Below are 22,537 nucleotides of genomic sequence, written 5' to 3'. Positions count from 1 at the left end.
ATCATTTGCTTCATATACACCTTGTTATAATTCCCAGATGTATAAATGCAGTGTTGGAAATGTGATGATAATTTCTTCGTAGCCGAAATGCTGGAGATTAAAGGTGGTCGACTATCAACACATCACCGCTGTCCGAGGAACTTGCCCTTGCACAGTCGGGCCGTTCCAGTGGTCTTTTAATATTTTTGTGTATTGTTTGTGTCAGTGTTGTGTTGCATGAAATGAACTATTTTTGCCTTAGTGATGGAGCATGGTGGCAGAGGGAACCTTTTTTTTTTCTCCTGACGGACTGTTAGTTAGATAGGGCCTGCTTATTCCTTGTGCCTCGATTTCATGATTGTTAACTTTGTGATGTTGTCGTGTTGTGGCGCTTTAAAGGGTGATTCTTTCACGTGGCTGTCGGAGAGAACTGTTTTGTCCTTCAGCAGAGCGGAAAGCCCCTGACATTACCAGCCACTGCTTGTGGGCCAGCCAGTCCAACGTACAAGTACCAGGGGCTTCGTTCCCATGCTCACGGCCGTACGCTTCTTAGCTTGCTTCTCGTCTCTTTCTTTTCCTCCTGTAGTAACTTATCTTTCCAATTTTTGTGATATTCTCCCTTAATCTGGGCTGTGAAGAGTGGCTCTGGGTTCAGCCCCGCGTTGAAAGATGAAGAGGGAAAAGGATGGAGAGGTGTGTGTGTGTGTGTGTGTGTGTGTGTGTGTGTGTGTGTGTGTGTGTGTGTGTGTGTGTGTGTGTGTGTGTGTGTGTGTGTGTAATAGACAGAGAGAGATGGCATGAGGACATGAGGAGCCTTAATCCACTGGTGCAGATCAAACACACTGCCGTGTCTGGGTGATGTGGGTTCTGAGGGAAGAGGGGGAGGGGCCATTACCTCTATGGAGGTTTGCACTTTCTAACTCTGCTCAAATGTGAGTGTTTCTTTTATTTTTTTCTTTTGTTTCGTTGGTTTGTTTGGCTCAAGGATGTTGAGGTACTCTTTTCTTCTTTTTTTTAGGCTTTGGAGTTTGAGATCATAATGACTTGACTGAGCTTTGGAACATATTCTCTTTTTTTCCTGAAATTGCTCTATTGCACTGATTTCTGATATTAAAAATGCTATTTAGAAACCAAGTAACAATTTGATACATGTAGGTTATGAAGACCAGATTAAAGTGTGTTGTTTTTAAAATTCTATAAATGCTATTTTCCTATTGAAGGGGTATGAGGTCAAGGCAGACCCAACTGAAGTTTCTCCCCTTGTAGAAAAGAAATACGGTGCTTGCCTGATTGTGTGACTTCTGCCATTAAGATTGAACTTAACGTCTGTGCGCTTGTCTTATTTCATTACACCACAGATAACCTAATGCATCAAGGTACTTTTTAACCCAGACTGCATTTAGCTGCTGCTTAATTGGAAGACAAGAAGTCACACATAAAGTGAAATATAGTTGCAGAGCATTTCTTGTACCGTCCTACCCAAAGTCAGTGTGTTGTGGCTTGTTTTACCAAGATATCCTATTGCACAAACAGAGACATGAAATGATATGACGCTTCAGCTCCAAGGAATGCATTTAGTCTATATCAAAGATTTTATTTTTAAAGTTGGTTTGTTATCCGCTTTTGTACAGTTGACCGTGGTTTGAGGGTTCTTGGTTATAGCCCATGTGTGTCCCATTGCCTTTGTGGAGGTGGTTAGCTATATCCCAAACCCTATGTGTGATCCACTGGTCCAGTGAGTTGCACCTTTTGCTAGTTTTTAAGCACCAGAAAACCTCCAAATGTATGTAAGGGTCTGTGCAGTTTTATAGCCTACTAATGATAATGAAAATGGAGTGGACCCTTCATGAGACCAAAATCCAGTATTTCACTTAAGGTAGGTCGATGGCTTTGCGTCCTTCTTTGGAGAGGATCCTGTCTCTTCTAGTTGCAAACTCTTAGAGATGTACTTGAAGTTATTTAATGAGAGTAATCAGATCTATGATTATGAATGCACTTAAAAGTTGAGAAAGAAATTATGTAAATAATTCTACCATATGTATGGTTGAGAAGGTAGCATGTGTGCTTTTCTGTCAGCGGGTGGGAGGGAGGGTGGGTCTGGAACTTGTTGAATTTGTGGAATTTTTAGTCACATTTCCCACTTCTTTTACCCCAACCTGCCAGCCTGGCTGATTTTTCTCCCCAGTTGGAGTCTCTTCCAATCCTGATACATGTGTGATGAACTTCTATGAATTTTGTATGAACTGTGAAGCAACCTTTACTCGCAGCAACTGAGAATAGAGGATAGTTGGAGGTTGAATGTTGCAAGTCCCTGCACTTAGATACACGGGCGTTCTTCGGGGGTTAAATGTTTTTAAATATTTTGTGAGAGAAAAAATACTATATATATGACAAAGAAAAAAAACTCTTTACCTCAAATTTGTTCAAATATAAAACTGCCTCATGGTCTTTAAAATGTGTGTTGGTTTCAAGAGGTATTGTTTCTTTGATTCTGTTTTAAAAATGAGTGTAACCCAACATTCAGTTGAAGTAATTTTTCATGTCCAATAAAGTACTATTTGTTGTAAACCATTCTGTTCACATTGAAAAAACAAATACTAAACAAAATTTTCTGTGCATTTTGAATCCTTGTCTACTTGCTGATCTCATGTTTCAGATATTCATTTGAGAAACATTTACTTTAAAAACAATCTCCACAATTATGGTCTATATTTTCAATTGCCCGCAACAGAAGACAGGCGATGTTGTAGATGTCTTCTAGGCACCTTCAAAAGTAGCAACACATTTTCCACTAGTTTGTTTACCCAAGTAATAAAAGCTTATTTACCAAAATCAATATAGGGTGCTTGTACCCCTCAAACAGCACATTAGAGTCTTCATCTAAATGCATTTTCTTTATGAATGTTCCTTTTTGTAGATTGACACTACTGTGTATTTTTGTTGACATAAGACCTTTAACTCATATTTTTACTCTTTTAAAGATCTGCAAAAAATATTTTACAATTACACTTTTCCAGACCTGCTCAAGCACTAATATAAACACAGCTTAGAGCAGTGGTTCTTGAACTGGGGGGGTTGCCAAAAATAAAGGAGGGGTCACAAAATAATTTGCAGTCCGAATTAAACACTTCGTAAAAGTTTTTAGACCAACACGTTTAAAAATTGGGATTTTCAATAGCCATAGATGTAGGCTTACAATTCAGTTTTTCCACAATGTTCACCAAAACTAAATGCTATTTACACAAACTCAAATGACCACGTGCCCCAGTTGCGATGACCTTGAGCTAGAAGATGCTGTATGTCAGCTTACCAGTGTCTGGACACTATGCAGCCATCTTTTGCAAACACAGGAGTGCCAGTTATACATTGGATGAGTGCTAGAGATCCATTGGAAAATACATCAGATTGTCAAAGGCAGTCATTGGTGTTGCATAACCTGGTTTTAAGACTACATTTTCTGGCTCCACCACCAATGCCACTCACAAGTGAAACAAATGTTTGCCAGTTAGAGAGAAGGGAGTCATGAGACTTGGTCTCCAGACAAGAAGTCTAAGAACCACTGGCTTACGGTAACAAAAAAAAAACTATCTGAAGTAATCAAACATTTTGTGTGCTTTTATGTATAATTATCTATTTTTAAATCTTATATGGCCTGGCCCACACCTGAATTCAGACATAGTGCCTGACAACTGCACAAGGTCGCAGTAAACATGGAGCAGCAGAGGGTTACCACAATACATTCGTGTAAATCTAGAACAATGGAAATAATGGCAATTTACATTTAAATGCCCCACAGACCACCAAGGCATGAGCACACAACCCAGATCTCTTTTCTCTTTACAGCTGTAAAATACTACATTGAAATAGGGTATAGTTAATTAAACTTCACCAGTACATAATAAAGACACGGGTATTTTTTTCCAAAGTGGGGCACATTTATTTCAGTTTTTCCATAAAACTCCCGAGTGTTGATCACATAGGTTTAGGAGGAGCTCTTGGGGCAGCACCCTGCAAAGGACAAACAAAAAGCACGTTAAGTCTGTGCACTTTTTAAGAGCAAGTACAAATTCTGCTCATGACATTTAACAAATGGAAAATCAAACAACTCATAGTAAAATGACATGAAGAGAATTTAGGTCAATTTTGTTGAAGCGACACAATGTTAGAGCTGGCATTTACTCTTTTAAAGTCACTTTTCAATGCACTGTATATTCCTTCATTGCCATTCTCCATGGCTTCCATGAAAGCAGTCAAGCCTGCTCATTGAATAATTATGCTTACGGAGTACCCCACCATGTCTAAAAGTTCCTGCATTTCTGTTAAGTCACAATGCGATGACAGACACTATTCTCCCCAACTCAGCATTTACTTAAAATAAGCATGATGCAGTTATTCTAAGACAAAAATGGTAACTAATGCATAGGTGCTTGTTTGCGCAGACAAACAAACTTACACTGGGCCTGAAGCGGGGTGGAGGAGTGCGGTCCTTCCTGGCCTCACGGGAGCGGTTCCTCACCACCTTACTGTGGATGGCACAGCTCACACAGTAGTGGAGCTTCACGTACAGCTTGGGCAGGACATATGCTACAGAGATGGGGGACAAGTGCATGTCTGGTGTAAGTTCCAATATCAATGTATTGACTTCATATCTACAATTGATCATTACTGCTTGTTTAGACACTCATTTAACAGCCCAGAATACTCAGTCACAGGTCATGGAAGCCACTGATCATGAATGTCTCGTCTTCCCAATTAGTAAATACAACTACATTTATACAATAAAACTATTGTGCAGACCATGTGGTTGAAACTCACAGTCAAATACGCTAGCCTCTGTAATATCTCGCACAGCTGCTGCCTCCACAATGTTTCTTATAACGAACTTCTTGATGGCCTTGTCTTTGGGCACACAGCGGGCACAGTTGGTGCAGCGGATGGGCTGGACGTGCCCACGTCCCTTCTTGGCGCGGCCGTTGTTCCTCCTCTTCTTGGTCTGTGGATTACAAAAACAGAGCCGAGTGACTACTTTATTCCAGATTATTACTTTACCACAGTTTCTGAGCTTCATAAATGGCGGAGGCCTATTTGGCTGCACGACCTAGCATTAACCAGAGACATCAATTTAGCTAACGTTAGCAATAGGAAACATCGGTCATGTTAACTTTAGGTCTACACGGCACAAGCATATCTGGCGTATGCAACCTCATACCGCATCAGATCGACATTCATTGTGAAATTAATGTTACAGTACACCCCAATAGGCACTTATAATTTGGTATGGCGCTAGGCTCATTAGCAAGCTAACTTGCTTCCACCACATGCTACCCCACGAGTCTAGCTTCGTCCAAGTCGAATAGGCAATACCTATTGATATGTACTTAATTTCACACAAACTTCTAAAAGTTCTGACAAATACGTAATCTCCGCGTCTGAAACTTGCTAAAACGTGCAGTGAAACAAATTATACGACCAGATTAATAAAGGAAATTGTTCTCGGCAACATCGGAAACATACGCACCATTTTGCTTAGACGATAAAAAAGGACCGGTGAGAATGCATACGTCATTTATATACGACCCTTCCGCCGATAGTAATCTCTTTATTTCGACTTCACTACGGACAAAAATACAACAAAAATATACATCGGCAATTTTACTAGTAAAACATATCAACTCCTTAAAGTAGAAAGACATAATGGGCAGAAACAGCCTCTAAATTTAGGGGACTACTTTTTGTGGAGTAATATCAATCCCATAGTGCCGTTCACTCTGATTAAAGAGGAAACAGGTAGAAGTCGTAATATATCTGTTTTAATAGATCTAAGGCGGATCATGTCGTCTCTGGATTTGGTGAAAACAACGATAGATCAGGTATTATGCATATAAGCTTTTGGAGCAAATCCCAGACAGTAAAATTTACTTATTTTGTAATTACAGTGAGCATTGACCTAATCATGTCCTTCTAAATATCACCTACCTGAATTCTCCACTAGATGTCAGCAGACACTTTCAAGGCAAAATATGTCATGACTAATATCCTGATGGTAATGTGTGGTCCTCACTCAGGAGTGGCAACGAATGGCAGAATTGAGATCATTGTAATGGTGGAGACTAATTTTCTATATTAGTAGGTTACTAAAAAAGCATTAAGTTGTGTTTTCAGCTCATTATGCAAGACTTTAAACATGCTCAATGTGTGAGTGCCTGCCGATTAGAAATGGGAGGCCACCCTTGGCATGAGTCTTCAAACCTTAAACAACCTCTATGCCTCTAGTTGGCTAATTGTTATAACAAATAAACAAAATTAGTTTTCCAGTTTTCCAGTGTTGGTGGTAAGCAAGAGAATAATGAAGAGGGAGGATGATATATGGATGATGTATGGCTGATGACACATCTTGAAATTGGGACAGTCGAACCTCTGGAAGTGATTAGGATTGGGTGTGCTGAGTAGGGGGGGTGGAGGGGATCACTCAGGACATTTAGGGGAGAGTTGGGTGGGTAGGTGGTGGTTTGGGGGCCCTGCTTTGCAATCAAACTCCCAGCAGGCCTGTCAACTAGAAGAAGGGCTTTGATGATGAACAGTTAAGGACATGACCCAATGAAATGTCTTCATCACAAAGCAGTTGAGGCGGAGAGGTACATATCATGGATGGAACAGGAGGACCCTATATTGCGGACACATTGTCAATGGCTACTGTCAACTGAAACATGCTCACGCTCAAAACTCACGCAGAGTTGTGCGTTATTCACACCTTCACCAAAAATGGTACCTGTGGCAATGTGATGGTGTTGCCCCTGTGGGCACAGTGATTCAGATGGCATTTTTATTGAGTCCCCACTTCTGTCCTGAAGGAGCACACTCCGCTGGGATCACCCTCAGGTGCTGTGCCAGGTGGAGCAGTGCAAAGCAAAGGTTCTGTGGAGGATTTGTGCTTTGTGACAACTAAGAGTATGTGCATGTTTAGGAATGCTTGAGAGAGAGAGAGAGAGAGAGAGAGAGAGAGAGAGAGAGAGAGAGAGAGAGAGAGAGAGAGAGAGAGAGAGAGAGAGAACCCGGGTGACAGAGGAATGTGTCAGTGTTCCTGCAAGCCACCATGCTCCTAAACTGCAGCAAATAAACATTCCTCCACCCGTGTGTCAGACTTGAGCCCTCGCCCACTGTTGCTGTAAAAACACAGGCAGTAATTAAAACCAAAAAACCCGGCACTTTTCCCCCCTTTGTCTTCAGCAGCCCTTTTTCAGCGGATTGCATTCAAACAATGTCCCATTGATTGGTGTTTTTCCCCCCATTCTGGGGTTGGATGGAGGTGCTCCATGAATAACGGATTAAGTCAAAAAGGGAGAAAAAAAATTAGATTGGCACATGGTCACCGATAGAGAGAGCGACCAGCATACACATGAACAGAGAACCATGTATGCACACGCACAGCTCCTGGGAACCACAATGATCATCAGCAAATATGATGAGCATCCATTTGCAAGTATCCGTGGTAACCAGATGTGAGCAGCGTTCCCAAGTCAGACAGCAGATAACAAAACCAGCAGGAGTGGGGAGGTCACATGTGAGAGGAACTTTTCAAGATTATTTTTTTTTCCAAAATAAAAATAATTTACCAACTACCAACTGTGCTTCAGGGGTGCGTTTCCCAAAACCATAGTTGCTAACATATTAGCACTTAGTTGGTTGGCAATGGAAAATTGCATTGCAACAAAGTAACTATGGTTTTGGGAAACGCGCCCCAGAATAGTAGTCTGTCTGCGCTCTGCACCTACGTGCTCATACTGAAACAGCAGGGAACATACCGTACATCTGTAGCCATGTGCACTTTGGGACTCTTGTACGATGTAAGCAGAGGCCCACATTTTTCCATCCTTATGTTTTCAAAAGGGCTTTCAGATGTTGTTGCTTAGACAACACACACTTAGTAATGCTCAATCCGACTCAGACACTCCTGGCATGGAGCTCACCTGTCACTTGAGCACTGAGCTCATGGCTCCAGAGGACAGCGAGGTTCACGGCGCAGTGGTGTGCCTGAGCGTGCTGTCATTGAGAACTTTATCTCTGCCGTCGAGCGGTTCCAGAAGATGATTTAGTTTGACTGAGAAATGGGCCAATTGGGAGCAGGCTGTCACGTCAAAAGGGAGAATCAAGAGGTCACGGTCTGTTTGTGTGTGGGAAGAATGGGTGCGATCGTGGCGCGTAAATTATAACCTTCTCCCCCCTCAACCCCATGCCTGTACCCATCCCACCCACATACACGCACATCCATTACATACAAGCACTTCTAGACACATACATATCAACACACAACCACATACATGCACTCAGACAGAGACATGGACTAGGCAAGCACACAGACACATAGTAAAACTTATTACACACACAAACACACACACACACAGACACTCATAACCCTCCCATCTACAGTCTGCTCCAAACTCAACATATCCCTCTTCAGGGGCACAGAGCCGAAGCCACAGACATCATCCTGATTGCTCACAGTGGTCCCGTGGTCTGTCCGCATTCCCAGCCCTTATTCACACTGCACTGCTCATGCATCCCCCATAAGCAGTGGCTTCTCCCTGTGTCTAGCCTCGGCCTGCGTCTGCTCAGCTAAATGTCTTTGCTCCAGACCCCCCTCCCCCCCCTCAGCTAAATGTCTTTGCTCCAGACCCCCCCCCCCCCGGTCCTATCGCTATGGCCGTATTTCATACCCCCACCACCCTACCCCCACCCTCCTCAATAAGCACTTCACTGAGTTACACATCATGACGTATGAGCGGTGCTATGATGCAGACCAGTCGGAGACAAGTCTTTTGCCACATGTATTTTCAATAAGAGGAAAAATGGCCTAATGCTGTTTATTAACCACTGTGCAAATGGTATTGATTTGAGCAGCTGATGATTCATCAGGATTCCAGTTCTTGGCTGCCATGGTGGGTTCCATTCCGTCTGCCGTGGCTGTCACCCCCTGCACGGTGCGGGGGCAGCGGCGGAGCCGGGGCCGAGGGTGTGATGGAGATGTTACAGGAGCGGGGCCTATTGTGATTCACCATGGCAGCTTCTCTGGAGCCGCCATCTGCTGAGAGGGTCAGTGTTGCGAGGGCTCAATTCTTCTGGACGCGGCCTGCCTCCCAGCTGTTCTCCTTCCCCAGGCCACTCCAAATACGCTCGCGCCCATTCACACTTGCACTTGCACACATTCACTAATTACCCATCTCTCTCTCTCACACACACACACACACACACACACACACACACACACACACACACACACACACACACACACACACACACACAATCAGACACACACACACTCACACGTATACACACTTATGCTCTCACAAAAGCATGCACGCACAGAAAACACCTACACACACAGAAACATCCTGTACATAAACCTCACACACCAAATGTGTCAATTTTTTAGATTTTTTACTCATTGATTTTTTAAAATGTATTTCTTGGCATCCCTTGCTCTCATCCATATAGTATCCCTTGCTGCTTTTGTAACCCAAGTACTCCTCTTTCCCGGTTCACCCTCTATGGCTACTTCATGGAGCGTGTTATTCATTGTGGTCAGTAAAACTGCGTCCACATTCCACACACCCGCCGTTGCCTGCGTTTGCCCGAAGCATCAGCACCCCGTGTTCCTCAGGCCCCTGCTCCGGGCCCCTAGGTCTGTGCAGAGAAAACAATCTTCCGACAATTTTGCTGGAATTTTAATAAGAAGCTCTGACCCTTGCTGTTGTGCGTTCTGTACAGTATATCATCTTCTCGGTGCAAAAAAGGTCCAGCCGTAATTGACCTGTTTAGTGTACAGCTCTCTCGGGCTCAATCTTCAGGAGTCGAGATTGAGTCTCGCAGTTTCCTGTGCCGGGCAGTGGTAGCCGTGGAAGCACTCTGGAGCCCGAGAGACTGAGAGAGAGAGAGTGCATTCACTTCTCACTTCGTTTTTCGTCTGGTGGAGCCACACTAAGCCAGGCCACTGTGGTTTTGTTCTGGCCAATTATCAAGTGACTTAATCTGCACAATTATTCAATTAGCTTCTAAACTGCTCCTGGCCTCTCATTTTGTTGCTGGGTTCTTTCTCAAGTTTAAGGGTCTTAAAGGCAATTTTTTGGTGGACAGTAAATAAAATTGAATAAAAGAAAGAATCCACATTACAAATGGACTAATTGAGAGTGTCCAGGCTGTACATCTCTCGCTTTCTCTTTCTCTCTCTACTTCTGTCCTACTTCTAAAGAATGCTGGACTGTGGTGATGGCTAACTGATCAGAAGGATAAATATCTATTGCTATGAATTTTATGAGTCTCATTAATTTTTGTTCTGTTCCTTTATTGCTTCTTCCATCTTCTATCGTCTTTGCCTCTCTCTCCCTTTCTCTCTCTCTCTCTCTCTCTCTCTCTCTCTCTCTCTTTCTCTAAATTCATCATTTATCTCTCTTTTGCTCCAAGACACCAACAGAGAGAGAGAGAGAGATGATGAATTTATACTTTCTGAGGTCTTGTTTTTGTTTTCCCTCAAACCGCATCTCCCCGTTCCCACCCTCCCTCCTCGTGCGCCGCCTGGCAGACCTGTGTGTCAAAGGTGGCTGCAGAGGAACAGACTGTGGGAACAGCCGGTTGGCCTCTCCCGCTCCCTGGCTCCCAAACCAGAGGGGCAGCCATCAATCCCATGCAGGGTGAAGCTGCCCCCCCCACTCCACCCCAAATGCCCCCCCTCCTGCCACTGCACCCTTCTCACCCCCCTTTTTAACCATATCCATCCCCACACAGGCACACACTGGCCCCACAACCCTATACACTCACACACACACTCACACACACACACACACACACACACACACACACACACACACACACCCCGGCACCACACCACCAATAATCCGCGGAAGCAATTTCATCTCGACTCGGGTGGCAGCCCATTGTCGCCAAACCCCTTCAATCTTTCCTAATTAACTCTCGCTTTGTCCCGCATCCGAGCTCCTGGACTCATCTCTCGCTGCATTCCGATCGGGGCCGGTCCCAGCACTCCCAGGCAACCCACCGATCCCTAATCCCACCGCCCCTCCCCTTCGCCCACCAACAACCCCCCTTCACCCTCATGAAACTCTTACCATTTTTTTCCAACCTGCCGATCACCTTCTTACAGAGTTAGGTAGGGGCATTATCTCCCCTCTCCCCCTCTCTCTCCCTCTCTCCCTCTCTCTCTCTCTCTTTTTTGAAAGGCGAGGGATGAGAGAGGGGAGGGTGGCGAGCTGAGGAGGCAGAGCCAGTGAGTGACTCCAGCCCAGACAATTAGAACAATGGCCCAGGCCAGTAGGGGGCTAACTCGCAGCGTCACGCCTGGACGGTGGGGTATTTTGTCGGTTTAATGAATTGTCCGTCAGTCCTGGACCGCATCACAGGCTGCGCGGGGAGAGGCCAGCGGGGACCCAGACACTAAGTCGGTATTTATTACACTGCCTTTGTCACTAATTGAGCTAATTATCACTGACTCCTCAGCACTCCCACAATGACGGACCCCCTCCACCTCCCTCAGTCCTCCAGCGCCTGGGAATTGAACCTTGCTTAGCCTCTTTCTCGAACCCTGTCGATCATCTTCTTTTACTTTTTCCTCTTGTCTTTTCCTTCTCTTTCTCTCTCTCTTCTCCTGTTTTTCTCTTTCACTCTTTCTCTTCACCCTCTAACATACCCTCTGTTCCTCTTTCCTCTCTCTGCCCTTTCATGTTACCCTCCCTTTTTTCTCCAATCTCAAAATCAACCAGTCTTGGTTTTGATCTCCATTTTCCTACTGACCTTCTCCTTTTCCTTTTGACCCAGACAATTAAGGGACTTAATAATACAGTATATCTTGAAATAAATGTTCGCTGTTTGCTGTTCTGGCAGTTGTGCAGAAGCTTTAATGTAATTGCAGAGGGCAGTGGATGTCTATTATTAGTCTGATGTCTCCCGCTCTTCATCTCTCTTGGCCCGTGTTTCTTTGCCGCTCACATCAGTTTTGCTGGTTTGTTCATAGAGCATGTGTGTCCAACATGTTCTCTGTGCTCTTCTTGCTCTCCTTGTTACTCGTCATTATTACCCCGTTCTTCTCAGCTCCTCTCTCATGTCTGCCAGCATCAGACTTTCCTTCCAACAGAAGAACATCTGTCTTGTTCGTAATTCTCCCTGTCAGACCTGCGAGTTTGATTGAGCTGCTTTTATCACATATGTGGTTAGGGAAGGCAGAGATAGGCAGTCCGCATGTCAGGCCTTAGCTGCCATCCTTGTTTCTCTCATTTTCTTGTGACCACTCTCTCTTTCCATTCTCTCTCTTTTCCGCCTTTTCCCCCCTGACGAATCCTCTGGCATGTCTCCTGCTCCCCTGTCTACCTGTTGTCTCCTCTTTGTCTTCTGCCCCCTCTCCTCTTTTCCAGGTCTCCACTGTACCCCTTCCATTCATCTCCCCTCCTGTCCTCTCCTGTCTGCCTGCCTTGGACTGCCCTCTTTTGCCCCTCTCCTCTGCTCTCCGGCTGGGGAGTGGGGTGTTCTTGCTGGGGAGTGGGGTGTTCTTGCTGGGGAGTGGGGTGTTCTGGGGAGTGGGGTGTTCTAGGGAGTGGGGTGTTCTTGCTAGGGAGTGGGGTGTTCTGGGGAGTGGGGTGTTCTTGCTGGGGAGTGGGGTGTTCTGGGGAGTGGGGTTCTTGCTGGGGAGTGGGGTGTTCTGGGGAGTGGGGTGTTCTGGGGTGTTCTAGCTGAAGAGTGGGGTGTTCTTGCTGGGGAGTGGGATGTTCTTGCTGGGAGTGGGGTGTTCTGGCTGGGGAGTGGGATGTTCTGGCTGGTAGTGGGGTGTTCTGGGGAGTGGGGTGTTCTTGCTGGGAGTGGGGTGTTCTTGCTGGGAGGGGGGTATTCTGGCTGGGGAGTGGGGTGTTCTGGGGAGTGGGGTGTTCTGGGGTGTTCTAGCTGAAGAGTGGGGTGTTCTGGCTGGGGAGTGGGGTGTTCTTGCTGGGAGTGGGGTGTTCTGGGGAGTGGGGTGTTCTGGGGTGTTCTTGCTGGGGAGTGGGGTGTTCTGGGGTGTTCTAGCTGAAGAGTGGGGTGTTCTGGCTGGGGAGTGGGGTGTTCTAGCTGGGGAGTGGGGTGTTCTTGCTGAGGAGTGGGGTGTTCTTGCTGGGGAGTGGGGTGTTCTGGCTGGCTCGGTGCGGCTGTGCGGCGCTCAGTCTGGCTGACCCTCGCTGGCCCTGCGTTGGGCTGCGGCTGGCTGGGGAGAGTTGCCTCAGCACTTCCAAACTTCTGTGGTCGCGCTCGCCTGCCAGGGGCGGAGGGGTGCGAGTCGGGGGAGGCAGGGGGGACAGGGAGGAGGAGTGGCGGTCGGGGGTGAGGGGGTGGGGTGGAACTGCAGGCTTTCATTACTCCTTTTACTATTTCTTTATTTCTTTCCGACATTAAGTAAATGAAGCAAAACATTTGGTGTTGTAAAAACATATATAATAGGGGCTATGTAGCCCAGTACCCAGAGATTCCTCTGTGGTTCCTATGGAGCTGAGGGCTTGGACTGTAGGGTGAAGAGTTGGAGGCAAAGGCTGCTTTTGTGCTTTTGCTTGTGTGATTGATTCTGCATATATTAGTTATTACGCTTTTCACTTTATTGATTTTGGAACACCCAGATAAAGACGTCTACATTTGTGTTGTGCAGATTTATCAAGAGGGCCTGAGTGTAATGTAAAAAGAATTTTGGTGACCAACAGAAGAGAGGAGAGATGAAAAAAGAAGGAAGACAAAGTATGGGAAAATAATAATACCAAATGTTTCCAAGGATAAGATTTGTATTAATTTTCAAATTCCCTATGGAGACAGGGATTATGAATGATAGTAATTTCAAATATTTCCATTAAACTGGATCTAAAACGGAGACTCACACAACTTTAAACATGAATAAGTCAACGTAGTCGTAAAAAATAAAGATTTCAGCGACAAGACGTAAATGAAAATAGAAATTTTATTGTTCTATTAAACTATTGGAAAACAACAAAAGCCTTTGTCTAATTATTCAACAGGTTCAACTTAAAGCTCTAAAATACTTTGTATTTAACTCTTTCCTAACAGTATAAAATCCATCATACAGTAATAAATATTTCTTATTTACAAGAAGAAAAAAAGATAATATTCAGTGCATGTAAAACACAGTTGTTAAAAAGCCAACAGGGCAGGTAGGCAGGAAAGCCATGTTACTTACATATATTTGGTCACAACTTGAAAATAGTCAGTTTGATTCACTTTTGATATTTGTTAAGTTATCGCAAACTTAATCGAGAACATATCCCTTCACTGGTAAGAACAATAAAGATGTATCCCTTACTGTCTTAATTTTAACATCTCCCCCACATTGCATGTCACATCAGCATAAATATATATTTTATACATTATTTACATTTTGGTTCTGTAAGCTGATATTAAACATGGTCACTCTTATGGTTGATGTCTGACCATTTGTTCCTGATGTGCAAAAGCTACACATATAGTCTGTCTCCTGTAAACATAACTGAGACAAGGGATTATCTTTTTCTTGCCACCAAATGTGTCAGTTTTCTAATCCATTTGGGTGGTTATATCACGTCACTGAATTCCAGTCCTTGTGAAATGTCCTCTTCTTCCTCACCTGTTGATGTGTATAGCTCAGGTAAGCTGGGTACTTTCTGCTTGGCTGTTTACCTTATGACTCAGACATACTACGCTCACTCTCCATTATCTCGCCATAGATATAGCCCAACCATACCACCAATCTAAACTCTAAATGAATTTGTCGCTACAGTGTGTTCAGTGTATTTAAACTACATTCAAATGATTTCATTTTATTGTTAAAGTCTAAGTTCCATTTGAGATTTGTCTCTTGTTTGTTTGCGTATAAGGGAAGCTTGTCCACCGTGCCCCGTCTGGGTCTGGTGCCACAGCATGCTAAATACTGACAGAGATGGATAAGACGCATTAGAAACAGCTCCCATAAGAGAGGACCCTACACAAAGATGGCCTGCTGGAATGGGGAAACAGAAGAGGCTGGCCAAGCTGTGCAGCTTCCCAGCCTATTAGCCGGGCAGATGACAGCGCTTCCCGGGAGATGCACTTCACACAGTTTTATGTGAGAATTGAAGAACTGCAGCAAAAGAAAACAAATCACAGATAACTTAAATAACTGCCGTCTTGCGCGAGTTTCTTACGTCTTTACAAGAGAACATGCTTGTGGCTCTGTGGCCACAGAAACATCTGTCAGACATTGTGTCCAGTTTTTCCCCTCCAGTTTTAGATTTTTTTCTTTTTTTTTTTGGTCTGCCCAAACTATCAGACACTTGGGGAGAGGGGGTGTAAAAACGACGGCTGGTATGAAGACAAAAAGGACGAGGAGAGAGTTTTGCCTCAGACTGTTTTTAGAGTTAGATCCGTTCTGCCCTGCCCATCCCTCGAGTACCCTGTCTCTCCCTACCCTGGTCTTGGAGCACCTTAATATACATAGTGGTTCTCATCCCTTTTTTGGCTTGATAAGAGCAGTTGGGAAGTTGAAGCAATCATATAATCATTTCCAGTGGGCCGAGAAAGCCACACAGTAGTCTAGGAAATGGTCATATCAATCAGTCTGTCTAGGAAATGCATTCTTGCCTCTATGACACGGATATGATAAAGTGTAAGGCGAGCTTGTTGCTGGAGAAAACTTTGTACATCTCCTGTTGATTATAACCGCATGAAATTCCCTCACAATAATGGGTATGCAAACTGAGAATAACCCAATAAGATTGGATAAACACAACAGCTCTTCTCAACCCAAAATATGAGTCAATTCCAAAAAAGACCTCTTCCTGTTTATCCGTAAGCATACACTCTTGTGAATGCTTCCACTTGTGATTACCCACAACCTGGCTGAATAGTTTTTTTTTCCGTTGCACTATTGACAGTCACCCAGTTTCTACCTCAAAACCATTGACTTCATCTGCTCAATGTAACCCAGCCGCTATTGTTCATCTCCTCTCGACTCCAGCTCTGATCAGAGACACTGGTGCAGAGTTTGGGTGCTGGTGCAGTTGAGGCAGCTGACGTGGCAGCACCAGTGGAAGGTGCAGTGGCACCTCTCCGTCACCTTCTCCGTGTGGGTCTTGTAGCCCCGGCCACAGCAGAGCAGCTCACAGCCGTCCAGCCCCGGCGACGAGCTGTTGCATGTCCGGCCCGAGGTGACGTGTGCGCCCATCTTGCCGCCATGCGAGCAGAAGTTGGGCGACTTCTCGAAGTAGACCAGGTCGCGGGCCGAGGGTGGCTTGTGAGCTGGGTTCTCGGGCTCCAGGTGGCGTGGCTCAGCCCGGTGCGAGGCCCGGTTGCTGCCCTTGTTGGCATAGACCACGCGGGAGGCGCCGTCGAAGCGGTCCTTGAGGATGTCGCCGACCGTCCGAAAGCTAGGGAGCCGCATCCAGCAGGTGCGGATGGTGCAGGAGCCAGACATCCCGTGGCACTTGCACTCCTGCCGCATCTCTGAGGACACCGTCTGCAGCAGAAGGGGGGTGGGGAGGGGGGCAAAGAGGATTATCTCACATGTCTCCCGGGTGAGGGGACTAGAACCGATGGGGAACTTGCAAATAAATGAGATTAAGAGAGAAGTGTTTCAGGCAAACAAAGGCCTGGAGGGATAGGGATAGTCAGTTGAAAGAATTGTGAGGGAAACAAAAAAGGGAGCGGAGAGAAAGAGACAGAGAAGGAGAGCTCTGCGGTGCGCGCTGCTGTGCGTTTGAGTCTCTCACCAGTCGCCCGGCCTCGTTGTTGTGCAGATTAGTGAGGTAGCGCAGGTCCCGGCCCCTCTCGCTGGCGTCCACAAACTCGCGGCCGAACATCCTACCGAAGTCCACGTTGTCGCTGCACCCGCCCCAGTGCCAGTCGGTGCCCCCGGGGCCACGGCGTCGGTAGTCGCAGGTGCACGACTCGATGGCCCCCTCGGAGCAGGAGCGCGCCACCGCGTGAGTCACGCCCGCACTCGTGATGGCGAACACAAACGCCGTCTCTCGGCAACCTGCCACAACAACAGCAGAAATGTTTCCTCAGTGTGCCCAAACTGAGTGCGTTTTAAATAGGTATAAAGCTGGGGCGAAAATAACTCTGCACACAATTACCCCCTTATTTATTGGGGGGGAAAATGAAATCAATGCTTTGCTCCATTCTCTCCCCCCCCTTAAAGCACACAACAGATTCAGAACAGCCCTGCATGCAGCTCTGGCAAAGCCTCATGATGTCAGCAGCAGCAGCCCAGGGAGGGTGGAGGCCACCTTACCTCGATTGACTATTTTGCCGAAGACGGTGGGACTGTGGGTGGTGGGGCAGTTCCAGCGGCGGTTGCGGAACTGCCACTTGCATTCCTTCATGGCCGTGTGCAGGCCAGCTACGATGGCATGGAGGATGCCAGGGTTCTGCCGAATCAGCCTGCGCTGGCGACGACTGAGCAGAGCCAGGCTGGGGTCCAGGACCAACTGCACATTTTTGGAGTTGGTGAGGAGGTTGGCTGAGGAGGCAACATTCACAATCCCCCTGCCAGAGAGAAGGGGAAAAAAGGGGCAAGATGAAGGAGGCTGGCGATAAGCTGCGTGTGTCTCACACCTCGTATGGAGCTGACCTTTACCGTTCCCTAAGCTGCTGGAACAACCTGGTGCCAATGGCCATTAAATTTGAGTCATTTGGAAATGAATTCATATAGCATTGCTTCCACTCATTAAAATATTCATTGTTGATTTGCCTGAATAAAAACAACATTAGAAAATATGGCACATATCTGCATGCAGACACTGAGAACTTGCTGTAAACAAAGTAATTGCCTGGTGGGAATTTGCTTATTAGAAAGCACAAAAACAATCGGCATGTCAAAAATGATGGATCATGACTGCCCACAAAAATAATAAAAATAAGGAAACTGCTTGTTAACCTTGACCTCAGGGCTGTTACTGTGTTGTAATAGCATAATTATGCGTCATATAGGCTTACAGGATGTACGTGGTAGACCTATTTCAATCATCCAAGGACCGTCTGACGACCTTTATAATTCATTAGTGTGCCTGTTTATTGTATCCAGTACAAACGAATTGACATCACTGAGATTAATTAATTAATACATTTTGCTTGAGGTCTTAACATTCAACTCATACAGATTTTTGCTATGTTACAAATTCAAAATATACTGTTCTTATGGCTCAAGCATTAACATCTCTAAGTAGCCAACATCAGAATGTCGATCTACGTCCACTGACTTACAGGTCACAATTATCGCATTTTTAATACTTTTTGAGACCCAGTTCCCTCTTGCTTTCTGTATAAATTATTTATTTCCCCCTTAACATGTTCAGCAAAGTTTAAAAGACTGCAACAAACGTTATATCTATTCATCCTTATCAAAGACAATGATTGTCACAGGACCCCACTTAACGACTCTTCCCCGCACGGGTTTCCTCGCACGCACTGCAAAAGCGCCGAGGCAGAGTGGGTGGGAAGATAAATGACGTCTTGAAACTCTTGATACATGTGGGCTCTGGGACTGTTTGAGGCTACTCTGTTTATTTTCAATCCAATACTACTGCATTTTGAAAATCATAAACATAATATTCCACACATTCAGGCTTATTAGATTATTAATATACCCAGACATGGGCAAGTGCTGAATAAAACTACAATTCAACCTACACTGGAGTGTTCAGCACATTACGAGAATATGACCCTCAATACGACCTGGAATGGAAATGCTTTCAGCCATGAAATAAATCCACATTTAATTTATCCCACATTGGACTAAAAAATGTTGTCTCGTGTTCAAGCCACACTGTCAAAATGACAGGGCGAGGGAGACAGAGAGAGGGGGGGGGGAGAGAGAGAGAGCGCAGTCGCTGTAAATAAACATGGTCTTAACCTCTTTCTAAATCTGGACTAAATAGTAGGTTAAATATTAAACATATTCACTTTTTTTTTTATTCATTAAGAGATTATCCTGAGACATCTTGGGCACTTGTGATCAAGTTGCTGTTTGGGTGTTTAGCTGTTGTTGAATTTTTGATAACCTGATCAAAATATGCCTATATATTATGGGATGCGAAATACATATGACATTTAAATGAGAGATTAAATGGAGTTTAAATGTTTTTGAATAAGCATCCTTAGGGCGCACATGTTTTTGAACAGCTACCCGCACACTTCTGAGCAGTAGCCCATAGCCTAGAAAACAGACCGGCTAGCTATCATTATATCATTCCATTTCAATATGCTATAGCCTAGCCTAAACATCTGGGAAATTGTAGATTTAGCTTTACAATCGCTTATGGACTGACTGCTTTCTCTCTCACACAAAGTAGCGATACCCAACTACATGCACATACTAGCAGCTTATGGCATACGCGTGCGTAAAACATAGCTATATGAATGGGCCGTGTAGAATGAATACATCACATATTAACTCACCACCATCGGCCGCTATTGTTAACCGCTCCCGTGCCAGGGAGCGATGAGACCAGCAGGACGCAGGCGGCTTTAACCCCGAGGAGCAGTGCGAGTATACGCATGATATCTCAAAGAAGAGAATAAAATAGAAAACATGAATTATCTTCATCAAGGCAAATCCTGAAAAAAATGTAGCCTATATTTTATCAGTCGTGGTAAATTGATGGGCTACTTATGTGGAGGCCTGCAAAGTATCTTTATAGATTAAGTTACCCAAAACACGTAAAAATAGATCAATAAAGGTGTTTTGACTGACACACGTGTCAGAAACATGTTATCGCCTATGCCGCTCGGGCTATTTATTTATTTACCAATTGACGAAACGCATGATCTGATCAGCCACTGGCCTCTTAAACAGAAATGTGATACAATTTCTTCAAACACCCGCTTTTCATTAAATATCAGGTAATGGTTAAGATAAACCAACTTACCACTCCACATTCCAAAAAAATCTTCAAACGAAGGAAATTGTCTGCATATGCAGAAAAAGTGGTCAAATGCTTCAAAGCGTGCGAGTCAGAGAATCTTCGGCTCTAACCAGAGGTCTCAGGAGGGATGCTGCCGCTGCTGCTGCTGCTGCTGCCGCTTCTCCTGTCTGCCTCTCTCTCTCTATCTCACTGATGCTCTGTACAAGCCATTGATCGCGTGGGATCGTCCTGTAGACTTGATCCCCTCGGTGACTGATAGGCGACACATTCTTCACTTATTGAGCGCAACAAGTGGAATAAAAAAGGGATTTGCTGCTCCCATCTCCCTCTGTTTTTTCCCTGCCGCTTTTGAATAGGATTGAAAGGAGGGATAGGTTAATTCTCCTCATAGGGTACAATGAATAAAGAAAACAAAAAATGAACAGAGGGATAAAGGAGAATGAGGAGGGAAAGAACAGGATCCACCAAGCAAGTTGAACATATTACTCAGGAAGTCGGTCGTCAATCAGTTGTACAAAAAAATCCACTGATCTTCTATGGATAAATGAATTTGCTCTTTTGAGAAACCGTGATTCCGTCTTAACTCTTCCACATTGGCTACAATGTATCAAGTGAATTTATTCCTCCGGGAAAAAATGTGTGCATGGTTGTGGGTGTGCACACAGGATGTCGTTCCAATGCCTTGCGCGCAGTTGGTGTCTCGGCACAGTACAGTAACGGCGGAATATGAAACATCTAATCTGTCCTTTTTACCCGGAGTGGTTGGATTACTCCCTTAACCGCGTCTCCTCCCTCTTTCTCTAGCTAAAACCAATGTCTTTACGCATGCAAACGAATGACCAAATTTCTCTCCTGCCCGGTCCCAGTTTACACTGCGAAAATCGTTTTTTTTTTCATTCATGGTCTTTCACAAACACGTCAGTTTACACGCACATAGTATTTGTGGCTGGTTTTCAACAATAAGACAACCCCATAAAAACAACCTCGAGTTTAAATTTGTACTAAAACAGGATGTGTGGTCAGGACATGCAAGACCAATATAAATGTATCAAACCCCAATACACTAGTTTTTTAATTACTGATTTAACTTTGTTTTGCATTTAGGGTTAAAACTAGATACCAAAGGAGGGAAATCATGAACTGACGACTGTTAAAAGTACCATTTGCTCAGTGAGTCTGAGGAATGACACTGAAGAGAAAAGAGAGCATAAAGATACAAAATAAAAAAACTTTCCAACATCTGGACAACAGACCTCCCTCGAACGCAGGCTGTGACCAGCGGAGCGATGGCACGGGCCACATCACGAATCACCAATCTGAAATCTTTATCAGAAGGCATCACGGCCAGGATCAGTATATTATTGTCTATTTGCAGACCTGTGTGAGATAAATAGTTTAGTTTAATATGTTAGTGCTTTACTGTAGGCCTATGTAGCCTTACATCGTATAGTGTAGCCTATCCTATGTCAGCTTGTTCCTTAGCAGACTGATATGAAGCATATGTCATCCACAAAATTATGCTTTGGTCTCTCTCTCTCTCTCTCTCTCTCTCTCTCTCTCTCTCTCTCTCTCTCTCTCTCTCTCTCGCACACACACACATACACACACACACACACACACACACACACACAAGCGGTTTTGCGCGTCTTCAGGTTTTCAGAAGGTTTAAGGCAAATGGCTAAGGAAGTGTTCTTTTGTTAAGGGCCTTTAATGACTGCTATCCTACGCTTACTCCCAGCTCTTGAGGGTGCTGGTTTCCTGAAGCAGTCAAGCAACGCGGAGCAGATTAGAGAGGCAATCCGGTTAAAGAGATGCCTTTTATATACAAATCAACTTCAAATCACTTTTTAAGCCACTTAGATATACACGCCAAGGCAAAATGCTAATGCACTTTTCATTGCCACATCTAAGAGAAGGGCATGGTGGAGATTAAATGAAGAATAGCTTGTCAGATAAGATTTTTTTATGCGAGCGCTTCTACAAGGTTTTAACTTAATTGTATGACATGTTGGCCAAATTGCAAAGGCTACAACAACACTGAAACATTCCAGGAAATGTAAATGTAGAAATATATTTCAAGGTTCCAAGCATAACTTGACTTCGAAAAATGTCAAGGTATACCTTGTCTGATCTGACCTGTCGCGATAGTAGGCTTATTCACCTGCGCTTAGAGTTGTCCTCTCCAAACCTGTCCATCGTCAGCTTGTCATAAGCGACACATTTACGCATGTCTTATTCAATAACAAATAACTAAAGAATAATCATCATTCAACACACATTAACTGAATATAAAAATATATCTATAGAAATCTAAAGAAATCATGTGGTTAACCGTTTCCCGTTCTTTTACGTTCTTTGTGTGAATTACAGGTCAAGGCATTATCTAAAGAAATCATGTGGTTCACCGTTTCCCGTTTTTTTAAAACGTTCTTTGTGTGAATTACAGGTCAAGGCGTCACTTATCTTGAAGCTTAAAAATATAGAATAAGATAAGGTGCGTATTTGAAAATAGAGTTTAAATCTTGTAAAGGTAACATCTAAAGCCTAGCCTGCCCGCTACACCCAGAGGTTTCTGACACGGTAAAAATACAATTAGATGCAGTAAAAACACATTTTTAATCATTGTTGATTAAAGTAAGTGAATCATT

At 44.5% G+C, this 22,537-nt stretch overlaps 2 protein-coding genes across 2 annotated transcripts; both read right to left on the bottom strand.

The window, feature by feature from the left end:
* Positions 1-3,892: 3,892 nt before the first annotated feature.
* Positions 3,893-5,521, bottom strand: rps26 (ribosomal protein S26). Its single transcript, XM_076276741.1, has 4 exons — positions 5,498-5,521; positions 4,795-4,972; positions 4,433-4,563; positions 3,893-3,987 (listed from the first exon to the last, which is right to left on the bottom strand). Exons 1-4 carry the CDS (start codon positions 5,498-5,500, stop codon positions 3,952-3,954), a joined length of 348 nt encoding a protein of 115 aa, XP_076132856.1. The 5' UTR covers positions 5,501-5,521; the 3' UTR covers positions 3,893-3,951.
* Positions 5,522-15,825: 10,304 nt separating this feature from the next.
* wnt1 (wingless-type MMTV integration site family, member 1) lies at positions 15,826-19,523 on the bottom strand. Its single transcript, XM_076275824.1, has 4 exons — positions 19,423-19,523; positions 17,258-17,511; positions 16,734-16,999; positions 15,826-16,480 (listed from the first exon to the last, which is right to left on the bottom strand). The coding sequence occupies exons 1-4, from the start codon at positions 19,521-19,523 to the stop codon at positions 15,989-15,991; spliced, it is 1,113 nt and encodes a 370-aa protein (XP_076131939.1). The 3' UTR covers positions 15,826-15,988.
* Positions 19,524-22,537: the final 3,014 nt, after the last annotated feature.

This window comes from Alosa pseudoharengus, unplaced genomic scaffold (assembly GCF_046254945.1).
Source record: "Alosa pseudoharengus isolate Yale_2024_CS ecotype anadromous, Long Island Sound unplaced genomic scaffold, YU_APseudo_1.1 YU_APseudo_1.1_scf_9, whole genome shotgun sequence".
In the NCBI taxonomy this organism is placed as follows: domain Eukaryota; kingdom Metazoa; phylum Chordata; class Actinopteri; order Clupeiformes; family Clupeidae; genus Alosa; species Alosa pseudoharengus.
This window is presented reverse-complemented; position numbering and strand designations above follow the sequence as displayed.